This window comes from Artemia sp. Qi Xiang Cuo, chromosome 13 (genome assembly GCF_049724085.1).
Source record: "Artemia sp. Qi Xiang Cuo chromosome 13, ASM4972408v1, whole genome shotgun sequence".
Taxonomy (NCBI): Eukaryota; Metazoa; Arthropoda; class Branchiopoda; order Anostraca; family Artemiidae; genus Artemia; species Artemia sp. Qi Xiang Cuo.
This window is the reverse complement of record NC_142806.1, coordinates 12,071,971-12,092,241: the sequence shown is the minus strand read 5'-3', so window position 1 is coordinate 12,092,241 and position 20,271 is coordinate 12,071,971. Positions and strand designations below refer to the sequence as shown.

The 20,271-nt window shown below is 33.0% G+C and overlaps 1 protein-coding gene and 1 non-coding gene across 2 annotated transcripts in view; one reads left to right on the top strand and one right to left on the bottom strand.

The window, feature by feature from the left end:
• Nucleotides 1-20,271, top strand: part of smid (nuclear valosin-containing protein-like smid) — a 115,020-nt gene that overhangs the window by 88,765 nt on the left and 5,984 nt on the right. Inside the window, exons 9-12 of the mRNA XM_089098767.1 lie at nucleotides 1,298-1,661; nucleotides 9,633-9,800; nucleotides 12,218-12,340; nucleotides 17,601-17,807. Of these exons, the coding sequence (XP_088954893.1) occupies nucleotides 1,298-1,661; nucleotides 9,633-9,800; nucleotides 12,218-12,340; nucleotides 17,601-17,807 (862 nt within the window). The remainder of the gene's footprint in view (nucleotides 1-1,297; nucleotides 1,662-9,632; nucleotides 9,801-12,217; nucleotides 12,341-17,600; nucleotides 17,808-20,271) is intronic.
• TRNAN-GUU (transfer RNA asparagine (anticodon GUU)) lies at nucleotides 6,346-6,419 on the bottom strand. The gene has a single exon. It is a non-coding gene; the product is annotated as a tRNA-Asn (tRNA).

The following is a 20,271-nucleotide window of genomic DNA, read 5'->3' as shown; positions in this document are numbered from 1 at the left end:
CTGTTTTTAAAAATCATAATCATAATCTTCAGTGAAATCTGATAATCTTTGACCAGAATTGAAGCGGGCCTATTCTTTAATGTCCCACTCTCTTTTCTTTCTTATTGGCATTCTGTTTTAATTCTATGCACCTCATTCCACATTCTTGAATTTAAATTAGAACTGTAAAATTCTTATTCCTGTCATTTCAAAACTTTCTTTTCTTTTATCTATTAGTTTACTTTTCCAGGGGGGCCAAGTGGAGGGGGGGGGGGCTTGTCCCTCCCCCTAAACCTTGAAAAATACTTTCTTTTTTCTATTTCATACCTATTTTCTATTTTAGCTATATGCTATATTAAAGCAGCAAGACTGGCTAATTGGTTGTTTTTACTTGTCATCCCCCGTGCTTCGTTGTTTTTTTGTTTTTTTTTACAACTATTAAACAGCACTTTACTCTTAAAATTCCTAAAAATCACGTCAAATCAAAACACTTAAGTACACCATTAGAACCGCCTTTTCTGGAAATTCTATAAAGGAAACTTACAGAAACTTTGAAAAAAATTCTTGCTCTCCCCCCTCTACATTTTCGAGAATCGACGCTACTGTACTTTTCCTCTTTCATCACTCTTTTTTCTCTTCCCGTTTGTCAGTAATATTACCTATGTGCTCTTGCTGTTCCTTTTTTGTTGCATAATATAATTTTTAGATGATTATTTATAATATATTGTGGCGGGTCCGAGAATTTGGGAAGAAGGAAGGAATAGGAAAAGGAGTAGATTCATGATTGTATTTTTTTTTTTTTGCTTGATAGATTCGTGTACCCAAAAATAATAATTACACCCAACCTAGGAGGAGTGGTTGTTCCCTTGGTGGTGGACAGATTTGGAAAAATATTAGCATGCCAGCCAGGCGTGTACCCCTCCTTCGAATATGAAATGAAATATGAATTTTAGGCTCCTAACTGGTAATAATACTCACTTAAACATTCCTGAATATCAAATACGTAAATAACCATGCAATCAAAAGCCTGGTTAATAAGCTGCAGTATATCAAGTATGCGATTATAATAAAATAAATTTCTAGGCAATGATAGTGAAATAGTTTCAAAATAGCACTCCTATTCAATATAAATCGAGTGTTCATTTTTAATGCACAAAATATTTTATCAAAATATTCTTAAAGCTTATAAATACTTTTGATCCCTATCCAGAATTATACGAGCACTAGACCTTTAAAGTATACTCTCTTAACTGTAATTTCACCCCGATGTACAATTATATAGAAAACAATTTTATTGACTTTTTACCTAATTTCTTAGGGTTTTTGAGCGTATGGAGCAAGAGTCCACTGTGATTGGGCAGAAAGTATTACGAGATCCAAGAGATCCGAGAAAGTTGCAAGAAAATGGAGAGGTAAACGCTGAAAGTGCCAAAACCGTGAACGATGAGAATGGAAGTCTATCTGCTGTACCTGAAAGCCTTTTAAAACTTTTAAAAGAGGATTCAGAAATTCCTCCTGAAGTTTTGCGTGCGCTGAAAGTGACGTTTGCTGATTTTTTGTCAGCTGTCTCAATCGTCCAACCCTCTGCACAGCGGGAAGGTTTCGCTACAGTTCCAGGTGTGACCTGGGATGATGTGGGAGCATTGAAAGATGTTAGAACTGAACTCCAGCTCACTATAATGGTAATTTTTCATTGTAATGGCTATTTTCAAATGGTAAATTTTAAGTCTCTTAAAATAGTAATTGTTATTATATGTAATATTTGCCGCCAGGGTTTCGCTCAATCTCAGGTGTGACCTGGCTGATGTGGGAGCATTGAAAGATGTTGGAACCAAACTCCAGCTCACTATAATGGTAATTTTTAATTGTAATGGCTATTTTCAAATGGTAAATATTAAGTCTGTCGAAAATAGTAATTGTCATTATATGTAATATTTGCCGCCAGGGTTTCGTTCAATCTCAGGTGTGACCTGGCTGATGTGGAAGCATTGAAAGATGTTGGAAACAAACTCCAGCTGAGTATAATGGTGATTTTAAAAATAGCAGTAACTGCTTTAGAGAGAAAAATTGTTTTATTTGAAGAAATAAAACACATTAACAACAAAACCTGAAATTTATAAAACTTGTATAGGTAGTCATCAACAAACAATAACAATCAAAAAACAAAATAATAAATAATAATAAAACAAATAAATAAAAATAAACGAAAAAAAAAAATTTTTAATAAATACTCATAACCTAAACGGATATCGAACTCTCAAAATTGTACACTTATTGCTTTTTATGTGTTTGATCACACATTAACTCTCACTACAATAATAATCTTTAATGTTCTGAAACATTTGCCCTGAAGGTTTTGCTACAGTTACAGGTATGTCGTAACAGTTTCTGGGAATGTTAAACGATGTCAGAATAGAAGTTTAGTTCACTATAATGGAATGCTATACTCGATATTGTGGTAAATTCATTTTGCCTTCGCATTGTCGTAAACTGGTGAACTTTATTTCGTCGTATTTGGGTAAACGTCGTGCAAACTTCGCTATAACGATAAACTGAACTGCTGCTCCGTCTAATGAGATACTTTTTTTTACTGCTTTAGATTGCCATAAGCTCCAACGGAGCCACAATTACGTTTTCAAGTATAAAATCGAAAGAAAAAAATCGCAGAAGATATATAGAAAACGGATAAGGGAAAATAATAGAACAAAGGGGAGGCAAGGAGTAATAAATTTAGGAGGATAACCTTGTTTTAAATGTTAGTAGGACATTCGCTATTACCTCTCATCAAGTTTGATTGATTCCCATTCTGGTAAATGTCCTGGTTATAGAAATTCGCTCCGCTCCCTGGCTGCTCAAAGAGGCAGAATCGGCTGTGCCGATCCTAATAAAAATCAGGAATAGAAAATAAAGTTTTATTGATAATTCTAATTAGGATTGCTCAGAGATTATAAAAGAATTTAGGATTTCAGGAGGGAGGGGGGGGGCTCTCCTGCGTGCATCCCTGACTTTTTCGTTTACTTAAATTTAAGTTTTGCTGAGAGCCAACAACCCTTCCTGCTAGATGTCCTGATAAAAAAAATTAAGGGTTCTTCCCCTGCAGGGGTTGGATCGGATCCTGTTCCCCAAAAACCCTAGCGAGTATGTTTACTCTTGCTGTCCATCAGGTTTCGATAAGACCCAAAATTCTGGTAAATGTCCCGATGACAATATCTTATAAATCTCCCGGTCGACATAGGTCAGATCACACATAGGTCACCTCACATAGGCTCCACATAGGTCACCTGTGTGAATTTTCCAAAGGTTTGACTACAATGCTTTATTTTTTATTACTTTCCATCAAGTTGCATGAGATTAGACAAATCTTTGTGGCAGTTCTCATGATGAGAAGAATTGAAGGGTACTCCCCCCCCCACGAACCTTCCCATAAAGGTCTAAATAGAAATGGGCCCTCCTAAGGCACAGCTGTAACGCTAACTATTATTTCTTGCCAAATTGGGTTAAAATCCAGTAATTGCTTTTGGTACCTTACGTGATGAATGTAACTCAAGGAATCGTACAAAGATCTCATCGGGTCCACAAAATGCATAAATGAGACACTAGCTTAGAGGTCGATAAACTATGAACCGCAGGTCACGGAGTGACCTGCGAATTTACTTATTTCCCATTTACTTATTTCAAGTGACCTACATTAGTTTTGAAAGAAGTTTAATATTTGTAAAGGAATTATAAAAACATTTTGAGAATAAAAAAGATTTGCCAAGAAGAACAGCTTATTTCGATGACAAAGTTGCTGTAATGATATTAGGCGGAATACGACAATATTCTTCGAACAAATCTTACTGTTATTAGGTGCACACTGTGTCGTTCTTTTACTCAGTTGTAGATGAATACTTAGTTTCCTAATGTAATTTTTGACATACTCATAGTAGTTGCCTATCATGACTATTGTAAAAAGAAAACATCACCAAAAACCAACAAAAAACCAAAAAGAGGCTATTTAAAGATGTAATGACATAAAAGCATCGATGTGTCGAAAGTGGTGACTAATTGATATGCAGTTTGTTTACAGAAGCATTTACCATATTGAACGACAATATGGTAACTGTGTGTCGAGATATGGTAAATATGGTAAAGATGTGTTGACATAAAAGCATCGATGTGTCGAAAGTTGTGACTAATTGATATGCAATTTGTTTACAGAAGCATTTACCATATTGAACGACAATATGGTAACTGTGTGTCGATATATGGTAAATATGGTAAAGACGTGTCGACATAAAAGCATTGACGTGTCGAAAGTGGTGACTAATTGATATGCAATTTGTTTACAGAAGCATTTACCATATTGAACGACAATATGGTAACTGTGTGTCGATATACTGTAAATATGGTAAAGATGTGTTGACATAAAAGCATCGATGTGTCGAAAGTGGTGACTAATTGATATGCAATTTGTTTACAGAAGCATTTACCATATTGAACGACAATATGGTAACTGTGTGTCGATATATAGTAAATATGGTAAAGATGTGTCGACATAAAAGCATCGATGTGTCGAAAGTGGTGACTAATTGATATGCAATTTGTTTACAGAAGCATTTACCATATTGAACGACAATATGGTAACTGTGGGTCGATATATGGTAAATATGGTAAAGACGTGTCGACATAAAAGCATTGACGTGTCGAAAGTGGTGACTAATTGATATGCAATTTGTTTACAGAAGCATTTACCATATTGAACGACAATATGGTAACTGTGTGTCGATATATAGTAAATATGGTAAAGATGAGTCGACATAAAAGCATCGATGTGTCGAAAGTGGTGACTAATTGATATGCAATTTGTTTACAGAAGCATTTACCATATTGAACGACAATATGGTAACCCACAATATTGAACGACAATATGGTAACTTGCAAAATTGAACGACATTTCTCATCCTAATATGAAGATGTAAATGAAATGACAAATGACGATACATTGATAAAACTGTTTTGCATTTTAGAGAACAAAACAAATCCTTAAAAAAGTTCTGTTACCAGCTACAGTTACATCACGTTTGTTGTAGCTCTTAGCAATAAAGCCAAGAAGAAAACGTTTACAGACTGCGAATTTTTGAAGCGCACTTTTATAAATTGTTCAAGAAACTAGTTTACTAACTTTAAAAATAAAAGAATAAACAATTGAGAAAACTAAAGAAGTGCCATTGTCAGCTAAAGCAGATCAGCTTGGCGCTCAAGATATGGCAAAAAAATGTTGACGAACAGGTCAAAATGGTTTATCACGTATTCTAAGTATTTCTAAGTATATTCTAAGTCTTCTTATTCCCTAAAATATTGTTGTAGAGCTAAAATATTGTCGGTTAAGCGTTTCTTCAATATTCACATCTCGATTGATTTATATCCGTAGCCAAAAAAGGTTTCCGACTCCTGCACTGGCTAACACTTCTCACAAAGTTTGGTTAAGATCGACATTAGTCTTTGGGTAAATGTCTTGATATTGAAGGAACCCCCTTCCTTCAATGATATTAATTGAAGGAACCCCTTCTCCCCATAAAAGATCGATTGTCTGTTGAAACTGAAAGTGCCGAACGTGGACATTTCCTCTCATTACTTGAGATCTGATAACCTCTTTGTTAAATGTTCTGATGATAAGAATTTAGACAAGAATCCCCTCCCATTAAAAAAGGTATCTCAAATAAGAATCTGAAAAAAGTACAGCTAGGATACTTATCCAACAATTTCAGTTGTGATCGACAACCTCTTCAGTTAGATGGCCCTATGAAACAGTTTAGCCCCCCCCCACCCTTCATCCCCCACATAGGTTCAGTTGGATTTTGGTTTCCAAAAGTATAGCTAGGACTCTATGTTTCACTTTCCATCAAGATTTGATCATCTATTTTGGTGGATGTTCTATTATCCCTCTTTATGCACCTCCGATTAATAATCAAAGGATCCTTTACCCACCGTCTCTGAATAATAGGACCGATCCTTTACCCACCTTCAAGGAATTATAGGAACGATCATTTACCAGCCTTCGATGAATTATCGGAAGATCCTTTATCCGCCCTCCTAAGTCCCCGTGAGCAGTCGAAGTGTGTCTGGACAGCACTAAGACACCATTTGGACAATAGCCTTTACTTCTTATGAAGTTTGGTTGAGATTCGATGGCCTTTGGTAGATGTAGAAATGAAAAGGTCACTCAAAACCCACTCTTCCGACTTGTGAGTTAGGTCACATTTAAACTTATTCCTGTCTACTTATGAGACTTTGCATTATAATTATATACAATCTTTCTGAAAATTTTATCAGAATCGAAAACTTGAATTTAAAATTTAAGTAAGAGCCAAAACGGCAAAAAATCGCCCCTGGGTGGGCTCGAACCACCAACCTTTCGGTTAACAGCCGAACGCGCTAGCCAATTGCGCCACAGAGGCTTATTATCCTGAGAGTAGATAATATTTTAAAATTAAAGCTTAGCTAACGCAGAGAACCATGCCTTTTAAAATTTCAATAATTTAAGCACCATTCTCATGCATGCTGACAGGAGGGGGGAGTGGGCGAAGGAAGATTTGTCTTTCAATAATGATCCAATCAAAGGTGCAGTCAGAAAAATTTCCATTGCAGACACCAGAATATCAGCGGTGGTTGGGGGACAGAAAATGTATTTTAGGATATTTTTCGGTAGGAATAATCCTATGGTACGTGTATGATGTACCCCCTGCAGCTCAAGTTGTTCATGCATTGCCGCACAGTAAACCCGTTTCTTTCGCTAGTTTCTTTCAACTTAGCGTGAGACAAGACAAAGAGAAGTGACAGAATAGACGGGGAATATATAATTTGGGCTATGTATTTGCGTATTAGGGGGTGGGGGTAAAGTATGTGCACAGTGTGAAGTCAGAAAAGAATTCTTACTTCATAACATCAGAATAATTGTAGCTAACACATTTTGCATGCAGACTCGCTGTACTTTACCCCCCCTCCTAATATGCAAATATATAGCCAGAATTTGGTACTTTTATGTTAAACGCACTCTTTCATATAGTGCTAGTTTGGTTAATGCTAATGAAATAAAATAGGATGAATATATAATAGTTTAGAAACAAATTTGGGCTATATATTTGCACATCAGGGGGGTGGGGGCAGGGCCGTCCCGAGGGGGGCGGGGATGGGTGTGCCGCCCCGCGCTCAAATTTTTTGGCATTCGGTAAAACTTTCGCCGACGGCGAAAATTTCGGCAGAAATTTTGCAAAATTGGCCGAAATTTAGCAAAATTCTCGATTTCTGCAGAAAATTCGGCATAAATCAAGTAGCGATTCGGTAAAATTTACGAAGATAGCCTCCAATAAAATGAGCCCCAGGACGCCCCTGGTGGGGGGTAAAGCATAGCATATATTAAATACGTAACCTAACCTAGGTACATTTTCTCCTCCTAAACCCCAAAAACAACAGTTTAAATATCGTCAACGCATTGAAAACCACGCTAAGCATTCATTACTGTATAGCAGTGTCTTGATTTAACCCATAGAAAATGAGTTTTCTGTCGCGTCTCCAGTTTCACATATATAAAAGAGTGCGTTTAACATAAAAATACCCAAAATTTGTATCCAAAGTACTATATTTTTATCATACATAGATGTATGAACCGATTTTTTTGGTTAGTTTCTTTCAGCTTAGCGTGAGGCAAGACAAAGAAAAGTGACAGAATGGATGGAAAATATGTAATTTGGATTATATATTTGCACGTTAGGGGGGGGGGTAAAGTATGGGACAGTGCGAAGTTAGAAAACAATTCTTACTGCATAAAATGCAGAATAATTATACCTAACACGTTAGGCTTGCAGACCCGCTATATTTTATCCCCCCCTTAATGTACATGAAAAAAGTGAAGTAATTACAAAAAATACACAAAACAATACCCTACTTATGAAAAATACAGTATGAAATCCCAGCATTCGGTTCTATTGAGCAATTCTGAAGGGTTGGACGGACATTTTTGAACAGTATCGATAGCTTTGAACTTGGTTATCAAATACCCGAATATTGAATGCCTTAAGACTCAGTGATTATAAAAAGTAAATCATTTTCAAAGTAGTTTGTTCAAAGTAAAACACTAAAACTAAGATTAAGGAAATTAAATGAAAATTTGTAGTGCATGGCGTTATTGAAAAAGGCTGAAAGTTTTGAACGTCACTAAGTAATATTGATATTCTCAATTTAGTTTTGGATGTCAAAAACCAGTATATTTGACACCTTTATGCTTCATAACTATAAAAAATTAAGTTTTTTTAAATTGAATAACTAGATCAATGCAGTCACTCCTGGTAAAAACAAATCAATAAATAGATGATAATAAGAAACAAAAAACAAGTATCCGTTCAGGGGGAAAATACAGAATTAAACATTTCTGATTATAGTGGCTTCAGATATCAGTTCATGGGTACTCCTGGAATGTAAGAAAAAGTTAACTGCGTATTTTTATTGAGATTCCCCCTTTTCAAGTTGTTGTCCTTCTCTTTTCTATAATTATGCGAACTTTCTTACGCACTAATAACTTGGGATGTTTAAATTCAAATTCAAAACAAATAAATATTTTGAATCATCATAAAAAGCTGATTCTTTGATCTAATGTTATCACTATTTAGGTTCTTATGCTTTTGTTATTGATATGAACCGCTATTTGCTTACCATTCATTACTATGAAGAATTTGATGTTTGTTACTCTAGCCAAATCATATAGAAAAAAAAACGTTTGCTGAAAACCGGAAAGGGGTCCCTCAATCACAAATTAGAACTTAAATTGTCATTATTAAGGGTCAAAACCTATTGGCAGACAGCCAACCATGGGGCAAAGCACATTTTTTCATGTTTTTTTCCCTGTTCTGCTCTCTTTTCTATGGTTTCCTCATTATTACTTAATAGCCCAAAATTTTCAGGAGGCATGCACCCCCTTCCCCCCTACTTTATCGGCGCCCATGGATCCAATTTTAATTAAATTGGAATATCATATTCTAGATGCTCAAGAACCTTCTAATAGAATTTTCAAAAATAGAATAACAATGAAAATTTTTGTCCTAACTTAACCTAACTGTAACCATTTTCATTTTGATGCTGTATCACCGCCAAAAATGTCCCCCACGTCGTCCCTCCGGGGAATGTGTTCGCCTGCATACATGCTACAGACACTACGAAGCTACATATTTTAAATGAACAATTTGGAAATTTTCAGGCCAAATTTTAACTAATTTTCACTTAATAACAAAATTTTGCCAATTGCGCCCTCTACTTTATTTTCATAAAAATAAAATTTTGAAAATTTGGAAATTGTCATAACCATCAGATTATTTATTTAAAATTTTGCGCCCCAAACATAACCGCGCCAGGGGCAAGTGCCCCTCTGTCACCCTCCTAAAACCACATCTGATTTGTAACCCTTTTCTCTTATTGTTTGCCTCTATCTTGTCTTATAAGCTCCTATATAGATCCAGGTCATATTGCCTGACTTCTAAGAATTTTCTTACTTCTGATTATTTGCTTTGGCCTTTTTCGTTTCTTGGGTTTCTATGTTGCATCGAGATGGTATAGCCTTGCCTCTGACATTATCGTTATCCCCTACTTACCCTTTGCCTTACCCTTTTCTTCTTTTGCAGGCTCCTATACAGCATCCTGACCATTTTGCCGCACTTGGTTTGACAACGCCATCAGGGATTCTGCTCTGTGGGCCTCCAGGATGTGGCAAAACTCTACTTGCGAAAGCTATTGCAAATGAAGCGGGAGTTAATTTTATCTCAGTAAAAGGACCAGAACTATTAAATATGGTTAGTGATTTTCAACGGTTATTATGACTATCCTATTATTATTAATATCAGTGAAAAGATGGCTCATCCAAGGCTCTTGTCGAGGTTTCTGTTGCTAGACCTTTTTTTCGACGGAATATCTTAAATTAGGTACCCCTTTCCACCTTCATTATATTTTGTCACCTTCATTAGAAATTCAACTTACATTTAAGCAATATTCAAGGAGAAATTTACAACTCAAGACGTCGGAGAAACCCAGTTATTGAAGTCTGTAAGACAAATCTAGTGAATGAACCGGAAGTTATTAGTTTCTTCTGTATAAATATTTTAGTTTTAATGCTTTAGTATTTCTGCTGATGACAATAGTTTCATATGAGGTCGAAATATCCAGACGTCTGTATCTGTTTTTAATGTCTGATAAATGGACTTGTCCCCATTTGAACGTTTATTAGTTCGTCATAGAAAGGCAGTGTGGTCTTGGAAAAAATACCTAATTTAAGGTATTACGTTCAAAATACGTCCATGAAGACAGAGTACGGTTACGCACGTGCGTCATCTATATGGCAAGATGGCAGACTTTATGATACCAATGGGTTTTACATCCACCCTATTCCTCAAATTTATTTGGTATACCTACTAATGACGTTTTAGTATATCTACTGATGACGGTCGCTGTATGGTCGAAATATCCAGACGTTTGTGTCTGTTTTCACTGTCTAATAAATGGACTTATCCCCATTTGGACGTTTATTTATTCGTGATAGAAAGGCAGTGTGGTCTTGGGAAAAAATTGTCGCTGTATGGTCGAAATATCCAGACGTTTGTATCTGTTTTCACTGTCTAATAAATGGACCTATCCCCATTTGAACGTTTATTTGTTCAGACCTTTTTCGTTGGGATAGGTAGCAAGGCTGTCCCTAACCCTCCTCCTTCATTGGAACAGGCTGACACGTTAATGAAGCTGGACATGCGGGGTCCTATGTTTACTGGCTAAATATTTCACAATGCAAGGGTAGGTAGTTACAACAAAGGGCTCTCCCTTTCCTATTGGACCTCTCTCGCTTAAATAATAGTGTGATTTGTTTAAGGAATACGTCACTAAAATAAACTAATGAATTCAACTCACTAAGTAAATATAGGATTGTAATCCTGTCTCTTTGATATTAACTTAAGAGCTGAAATTTATGCACAGATTCTTTCTGTGGTATAATTTCGCGCTAAAGAGTATAGAGTATTATAGTGTGTTGGGCATTTATTGTAATTATAGGAGAGTAATGTCTCATTTTCTCGCTGATTAAGTTATAGAGTTTAGAGTTGATGGAATGGGAATTCCTTCCCATATAGATATAGAGTATAGTTATACATTATAGAGTATAGTTATACAGCTATAAAATATAGACTAAAGACTATAATATAGACTATCATAGTCTTATGCTTCAAGTCTGGCGATATCTGGCAGGCAATTTAAAAATTATGTTATGCGTTGCCACACAATGATGGGAGACGGCCTGCTTGTCTTGTTGTTTAGGTGACCGAAAAGGAATTCCATCCAACAGACACAACTTCAGCAAAATTTATAGTAAACTATAATATGATTATAATGATGATGGAAATTTGTATGTCATATGATTATGATATTTAATTTATAATTAAATTATAACTATAAAAGAAATTTGTTTGTCTGGATCTTAGATTCCATTTTGTTGCAAGATCCTTCACCCGTAATATCTTTGGGTGGCCTCTCTCGTTCTTTTAATTATGTATTATTTCATAATTAGATTTAGTAACAGAAAGTTATATCATATGTAAACATGTAAACAAGTTGAATGGGGGCCATCAACTTGGTCCCCTTACTTGACTTAAGGAGGCTTATGGGGGCCAATTTTCTTAGAGGAGGGTCAAAATCAGAAACAAATACAACATCCGTTAATTGTTTTTTAGGCGTGGGGGGGGGGTGTGTCTCTTTCAACTAGTATCCAAGGCCCTTTTTTGCAGTTAACTTCATTATTATTATTAATCAGAAATGGAGTAAGCCATAGGCTTGTCCCATAAGCAAGGCTTATGAGACTTCATAGGTGATAGTTTATTGTGTGATAAAGTAGGGCCGTTATATTAGTCCAGCCAAGAGAAAAAATAAGTTTGCTTTCCAATATGTTCCTCGTGCATCGACTGCGATAGCGAATGAAGGAAAATCAAAAGCAATAGGAAGACACGACAAATATCGCAAAACTAAAACTTATAAGCTTAAAAACTAATAATTCTTCACTTTTTAGATTGAATGAGTTGTTTTCTAAGCATTGATTGTTATTTCTAATTATTTATATTGGACATGGGTTTTTATTAGAATTTAGGGTTGATGTTTAACATCCATGTTTTGGTTTTAATGGATGCAAGTGTAAATATTAATAATAGGCTCATATGTGTTTTATTTTTTGCAGTACGTAGGTGAGAGTGAGCGAGCAGTACGGCAGTGTTTTCAAAGAGCTCAGAATTCAGCACCTTGTGTTATATTTTTTGACGAGATTGATGCTTTATGCCCCAAGAGGTCTGGTAGTTCAGAGGTATGGTTTTCCTTCTTGTTCTTCGCTATATAAGACGAGATCGTTTAAAGAAGAAAAGTGTTTAGGCTGTGCAATCTTGGTTGTGTGTAACCCTTGGTTCATACTGATGCGCGTTTTTTAACGCTAAACAGCTCATGGATAGCGGATGCAGCTAAGTTGTAAAAATGTTCGCACAGAAACGGTTCATTGCAGCCGTTGAAGCGTGAAAACTGGTACGAAGTATTTAAATAGCATATTGATATATCGGTACTGACATAGATATAGATATTTTTCTCACAAAAGCCCCATGGGCCATGGATAACACAAATACAACAAAACGCATAAAACATAATAATAAGTTCAAATACTTTTGAAAATAACATTACGATAGAAATGTATTAATGTATGTACATATGTACTTAACTTTGACTACAATTAACATTCAAAAATCAATATGATTCACCTAAACCAAACGGTTGACGTGGGTTGAATCAGAATTTTTTTTATATAGTATTATAGTGAATTTAAATTCACTATAATAAAAAAAAAAAAAAAACTAATACAACGGGGGGCAGAAACTACATACCATGTCCGTACAGTGGGGTCATTTTGACCAACCAAAAATGAATTGCAGCTTTATTTAACGTAATAATTTTTCTTCCAATTTTCCTTTAAAATCACTAAATGTTCTATCTTCTTCATTTTCCAAATTATTCTGTACCGTTTGAAGTAAAAGAAAAAATGGACCTGGCAGACACTACAGGTGGTTTATAATAATCATTCCTGTCCCCAAGTATTGTGGTTATGTATATTCCATCGGCTATCAAATAAACCATTAAAATACTCCGGCAGCAGGTTCACATCATACCTATACCTAAACACTAATATATAAAAATGATGAAGACCCGTCGCCAACAATATCCTAAGATTCAAATAAACTTCTCGTACCGATTCTCTTTCTAATTTACCTGATAATACTCTAATAGACTCGTTCTGAATAATTCGCACAGGATTAATATAGGTATAGGAATAGGCTAAGTCAAGTTTTAGAAGCCAAGAAAAATATCCAAAGAACTAGCTTGTATCTTGTATGAGTATTCTCCTGGAAATGCCCTCACTGGCCTTGAGGATTAAAAGTTTGGATTAAAAGGACATGACCTTCATGTCCTTTGTCATATATTAATGGACTACTTTTGTTAAATATGATTATATCAAATCTGTTAAATATGCGCTGGATTTAGAATTCTTTGTCCGAGAGGGCGAGGGTTCGAATCCCAGTGCATCCAATTATTTGGTTTTTTTAACAGCTCAGTAGAAATATTTCAAGGCAGCCGTTGAACCGTTGTGATGCATAAACCTGCAGCAGAAAAACGGATGAAATTTGACAGATTACGCAAACAAGTCTAAAAAGTACCTACGGATTCTTGTTGAAAGACCCAAGGATTTTATGCATAATAGGATTTTCATTGAAAATAACAAAAAGGTATTTTTCTAAATCTAGGGGAAGGGGTGGTAAAGTTTAGATGGTAACTGTCCTCCTATTACCCCCCCCCCCCTTCCTCCCTAAGGAAAGTTTGTGTCTCTGTTGCCAGTTCATTTTTTATCCCCTTTGTATCTCTGGCCATAGAGCCTTTCGAAGGGGAATATGAGTATTGTATTTCCAATCTATATTTATTGGTGAATAAAAGCTCTGAACTGAACTGAACTCGAAACCATCAATCCAAGGGGCCGCCCAAAGAAAGACATGAAAGCAATTAGTACTGGGTGACCACATATATTACTTTTAACAAACAAGCCAATAAGGAAACAAAAATAACAAAATAGATAAAAATTGATATGGAATAAATAAAAAATAATATAACAGTAAAATAATAATAATAATATATAATTTTATTACTAGAAATAAAAATAGATATGGAATAAAGAATAATAATAATCAACAAAAAAAATATATGAACCAAGATCTGAAAGAAAGTTTTTCATTTACTCTTAGATTTTTCATTTTATTCAGGGTGCTCCGCCGCCCAAATTCTCTCTGGAGAAGAGCTCTAAAAGAGTTTCCAGTGAGTTTCTCTTCTTAGGAAGGTTTTCCAAAGGACCTAAAAATCTGGAAATCATCAGGTTTGTTAATATATAAAGTCTCTGCTGAAACATGAACCAAAAATTAAAATCACTGACAGTTCTAAGTATCCATAAAATATGAATATTTAGTTATCAATTCTTCTACTAATTGTTATTTTGATATATCCTTTGCTTTAAGCCAATTCGTGAAACTGCAGGTTGGGTGGGTGTACAAGGAAGCCCTTTTTTTTAATGAACACACAAAAACAAACTAGGGTAAAAATGAAAAAAATATATTTTCATTTTTTTTTTCAGTGAAAATGTCAAAAAAGGTATTCCTCAAAATCACGAGGAAAGGGCAATAAAATTAAAAGGGTAGCTGCCCCCCTCTCCCCTACCAAATGTATGCCCCCTGTTACCGTGTCATTATCAAGTGTTTTAATATTTAAAATCTCTGCTAAAACATAAACTAGAAAATAAAATCACTGACGGTCCAATAAATAATCGTTATTTAAGAGGCACAACACAGAAGCAATACAATACTGGGAAAGAAGCAAAGGTGGAATGACTTATCTTTGAAGAGGCTGAAATTGTAGTGATCTGTTTTGGGTAAAAAAAAAAAAAAATGGAATGAAATAGAAGTATTATTGTCGTCTTTTTAAATGTTTTTGTTGTTTTTTTCTTTCAGAACGGCACACGTCCATGTCTCTCATCCATGTCTATCATTAATCAAAATTTGTGCGGCAAAAAAAAGTTTCATCAAAATTGTGCTGCAGAAAAATGTTTCATCAAAAATTGTGCTGCAAAAAAAAAGTTTCAGCCCGAACAAGGCCAAAGCACCATCAATATATATATATATATATATATATATATATATATATATATATATATATATATATATATATATATATATATCTCTCTCTATATATATATATATATATATATATATATATATATATATATATATCTATATATATATATATATATATATATATATATATATATATATATATATATATATATATATATATATATATATATATATATATATATATATATATATATATATATATATATATATATATATATATATATATATATATATATATATATATATATATATATATATATATATATATATATATATATATATATATATATATATATATATATATATATATATATATATATATATATATATATATATATATATATATATATATATATATATATATATATATATATATATATATATATATATATATATATATATATATATATATATATATATCTATATATATATATATATATATATATATATATATATATATATATATATATCTCTCTCTCTCTCTCTCTCTCTCTCTCTCTCTCTCTCTCTCTCTATATATATATATATATATATATATATATATATATATATATATATATATATATATATATATATATATATATATATATATATATATATATATATATATATATATATATATATATATATATATATATATATATATATATATATATATATATATATATATATATATATATATATATATATATATATATATATATATATATATATATATATATATATATATATATATATATATATATATATATATATATATATATATATATATATATATATATATATATATATATATATATATATATATATATATATATATATATATATATATATATATATATATATATATATATATATATATATATATATATATATATATATATATATATATATTATAACTCAAAAGGTAGAGAAAATCTTGGTGGCGGAAGGCAGAGAATCGAGAAATCAACACCTGCGCTCAGTGGACCATTGTTCTGAAGGGGAAATAGTCAGTTTCAAAGGTCATGCTATCACATTCGTCCCTAAATTTAAATTTCCTTTCAAGGGAGCCCTTATATATTTCTCTATGATGTTTCCCCAATAATGGCGACAGAAAAAAACAAAATAAGAAGAAACAAAGTTGGCACATTACAGCATCCCACGTGAAAAAGTGATCTTTGTTGCTCAAGATGCGGGACTGTGATTCTCTTAAATTTTGGGTTTTGGCCATGGTGATTCCATTGGATCTGATGCAAATTCGATTCGAAGCTATTTTTGTTGGGTTTGAGATCTTTTTCCGAAACTACTACAATTTTTTTTCGCTGCAAACTTTTATCATTAAGTGATATAGTGATATATTTTTAATTAACTTTAACAAAAATTTAAATACAAAAATCAATATGATTCACCCAACACCAAACGGTTGACGTGGGGTGAATCAGATAAAAAATACATACATATAACGTCATTTAAATTCACTATAATAAGCAAGAAATAAAAAAAAAGAAAGAAAAGAAAGAAGAAAAAATAAAAATAAAATAAGATTAGTCTAAATAATAGTTACCATTTCTGAATCTGGTTCAAAGGATGATTCTTCCTCATGTGACAGTTCCTTTTTCAAACGCACTTTTAAGTTTTCTGTTTCTATGGGCTAGGGTTCATTCTTTACTAGGTTGTCCCTAAGAGGACAACCATGGAAAGAGCTTCAAGATCAGATTTTTCTCTCAATTTATACCTGAAAACAATAAGGAGACTTCATTCTTAATTAATTTTGTAATTCCATGCTTAATTGAGTGATTGGGATAGCTAGGATTCTTTCTGTGGGTGAAAAGATGACAAATTGCCATAGTTTGTCTTTTTCGGCCAATTACCTGGGGCCAAACGAAAAGCGTGTCTACCCCAAATAGTTGGGAGGGGGTCATAGGGAAAGGTTTAAAAGGGAAGTTAGAACTTCTTGGGAGAATATATATATATTTACATATATATATATATATATATATATATATATATATATATATATATATATATATATATATATATATATATATATATATATATATATATATATATATATATATATATATATATATATATATATATATATATATATATATATATATATATATATATATTTATCAAATGTATATATTTAATTCCCATCTTCCCATGTTGAAATCGCCGAAAATCCAGTTTTATTAGTTTCCCATTTTATTTTGGATAAACAGACCGCGTTTTAAGCCAGAAGTTTGGTTTTTTGGTAGGTATAAAAGAACTCACCACATGGTGTAAACTTACCACAGCTTACCACTGGTCTCTGGTGCAACTCATAACATAATGTTTTTTTCATCAGTTTCCTTTGTATTGCAGAACAATTCTAGTGCGCGAGTTGTCAATCAGCTGTTAACAGAAATGGATGGTCTCAATGCCCGAAAAAATGTCTTCTTGCTAGCTGCCACAAATAGGCCTGATATTTTAGATCCTGCTGCGCTACGACCTGGAAGGCTGGATAAGACTCTATTTGTTGGTCTTCCCACTCCATCGGATAGGATTGAAATACTGAAAGCATTAACTAAGGTAAAGGCTGAAGCTACTACTTTGATCAAATGTGTAAATAACAGGCCTTATCTACCAAAATAGGAAAAGCTATAATAGTTATATCATGTGCCCTGTTCGCCTCCCCCCTTGATTTCTTAGACCCCTAAATTTTTAGAGAAGTCAATTTTCGGCTTTTTCAATGAAAACACTATTTTTTAGGTATTTTCAATAGATAAAAATTGCCCTCCCCCCCCCCCAATTTTTGTTAGAATTATAAAAACCCTCCTCTCCCTATATATTCGTAGTTGGGCACCCCTGTAAGGCGGTAAGTGGCAAATTATTTTTGAGGATGGGCTGAAATATGAACAGGGACGTGCAAATAAATAAAATATACACAAGTAGGAGCAATATAAAAAGAATCCATTAAAATATAGAAAAATATTAAAATCTCAAGCTTTTGGCTGTGAGGAGAATAGGGAAGATAGGTGGTGCTCTGAATAGGTAAGATGGGTTATTAACTAAAATAGCAAGATTTTGCTCAGTTACATCATGATGCATACAAATCAATACTAAAACACTCACCAGCAAATTCATAAATTAAACGAAATCAAACATCCAGTGCTTCTCAGAGTGTTTCCGTTAGTATACCGGGTTAAATAAAGAACAACCGATTTAAAATATATCGCGGCACTAAGTTTGAGGTTAACAGTTGTGTCAATTCACAAAAACGTACGGGGTAGAGGTGCAAAATTATGTTCTGGTCTTTAGAAGGCACCAGGATGTCAGCCCTACTCCTTTTAGTTTCTCTTCGTTCTGAGTTTCAATTCGGTATTTATTTAATTTCTTCTCGTTTTGTTCTTTATTTATTTATTGATTGTTATTTATCATATTTTTCCTACTCCTTTTAGCCCTACCCCTTTTAGTTTCTCTTCGTTGTGAGTTTCAATTCGTTATTAATTTAATTTCTTCTTGTTTTGGTCTTTATTTATTTATTGATTATTATTTATTGTATTTTTACCACTTCTTTTAGTCCTACTCCTTTTAGTTTCTCTTCGTTCTGAGTTTCAATTCGTTATTTAGTTAATTTCTTCTCGTTTTGGTCTTTATTTATTTATTGATTATTATTTATCATATTTTTATGCTTGCAAAATTATTTGACTTTATTTCTGCTCGTCTTTGGTTTAATGTAGCTCTTTACTTTTCGTTGAAAAATTTCTTTTGGGAAGAGTTTTTTAAATTGATTATAAAATAACGATAATCATATATAAAGTTAAAAAGATTAAAAAAAATTTATAAAGTTAAAAAGTTAAAAAGTTTACCTTCCCCAGATTTTTCCAGGTACCCATTTAAAGTCTGGAGTCTGGAGAGCCACCATGGTTGTGGTTGCAGTGGAGGGTCATGGTGCAAATTCATTCAATAAGGGTTTGACTCCCAGTTAAAGACATCTTTAATGTTAACTTAATTAAGACATCTTTATTTATTTATTGATTATTATTTATGATATTTTTATGCTTGGAAAATTATTTGAATTTATTTCTGCTCGTCTTTGGTTTAATGTAGCTCTTTACTTTTCGTTGAAAAACTTCTTTTGTGGGGAGTTTTTTAAGAATTGATTATACAATAATGATAATCATATAAAGTTAAAAAGAGTCATGCATCTATACTGTAATTAATTTTGTTTCCATTCTACTAATGCTAGTAAGACTCCTTCCTACGTAAGCATAATAAATAAGCGTCATAAGAATCGAGTAGAGCAACTATTGTAAGACTTTATAAATAAAACAACTCCTTTCAACAGAAGTTACTAGGGCATAAATAGAAAAGAAATAATAAGATAATAATGATTATGTATAAGAAAAGAGAATGATAAATTATAATATAACATTAATAATAATTAATTAGATAAGAATGACAATGGTATATAAAGTTAAATAAAAAGAGAGGTGAAGTCGTACAGTAATTAATTTATTTTTATTCTATTGATGCTAGTAGGACCTTTCACTTCGCAAACACTCTCCGTTACTGTTATAAGATTTTATAAGAGATACTAGAGTGAGTCTCTTTTGGTAAAGCAAGTCCTTTCAGAAGAAGATTTATGTAGTTCTGGGGATCAAAACTATCCCTGATATTTCAACCCTGGGTTGGAAAGATGAATGAGGATACTTCACTTGTGACTACTATCTTTTTTAACTTGCCTTCCTGTGAACTTGCCACTCTTTTTTATACAGTTAAGGATGTGATATAGTTCGAAGAAGGCGTCTAAGCTCACCTGCGGCTATGACCATTTAATTTTAAATTTTTCTTTTATTTTAAAATTTTAATTTTAAAATTTTCAAAATTTTAAAATTTTGCCCATCCTTTCCGTCCATCAAATCGTGAAAATATGGGATAGGTGGGCAGGCAAGGATTATTTTTTGTTTTTAGTGAAGATGCAAGGAATGTGGTTTGGGGTAGGATATTTTTTTTTTTTTTTTTTTTCATTGAAAATAACAAAAAGGTATTT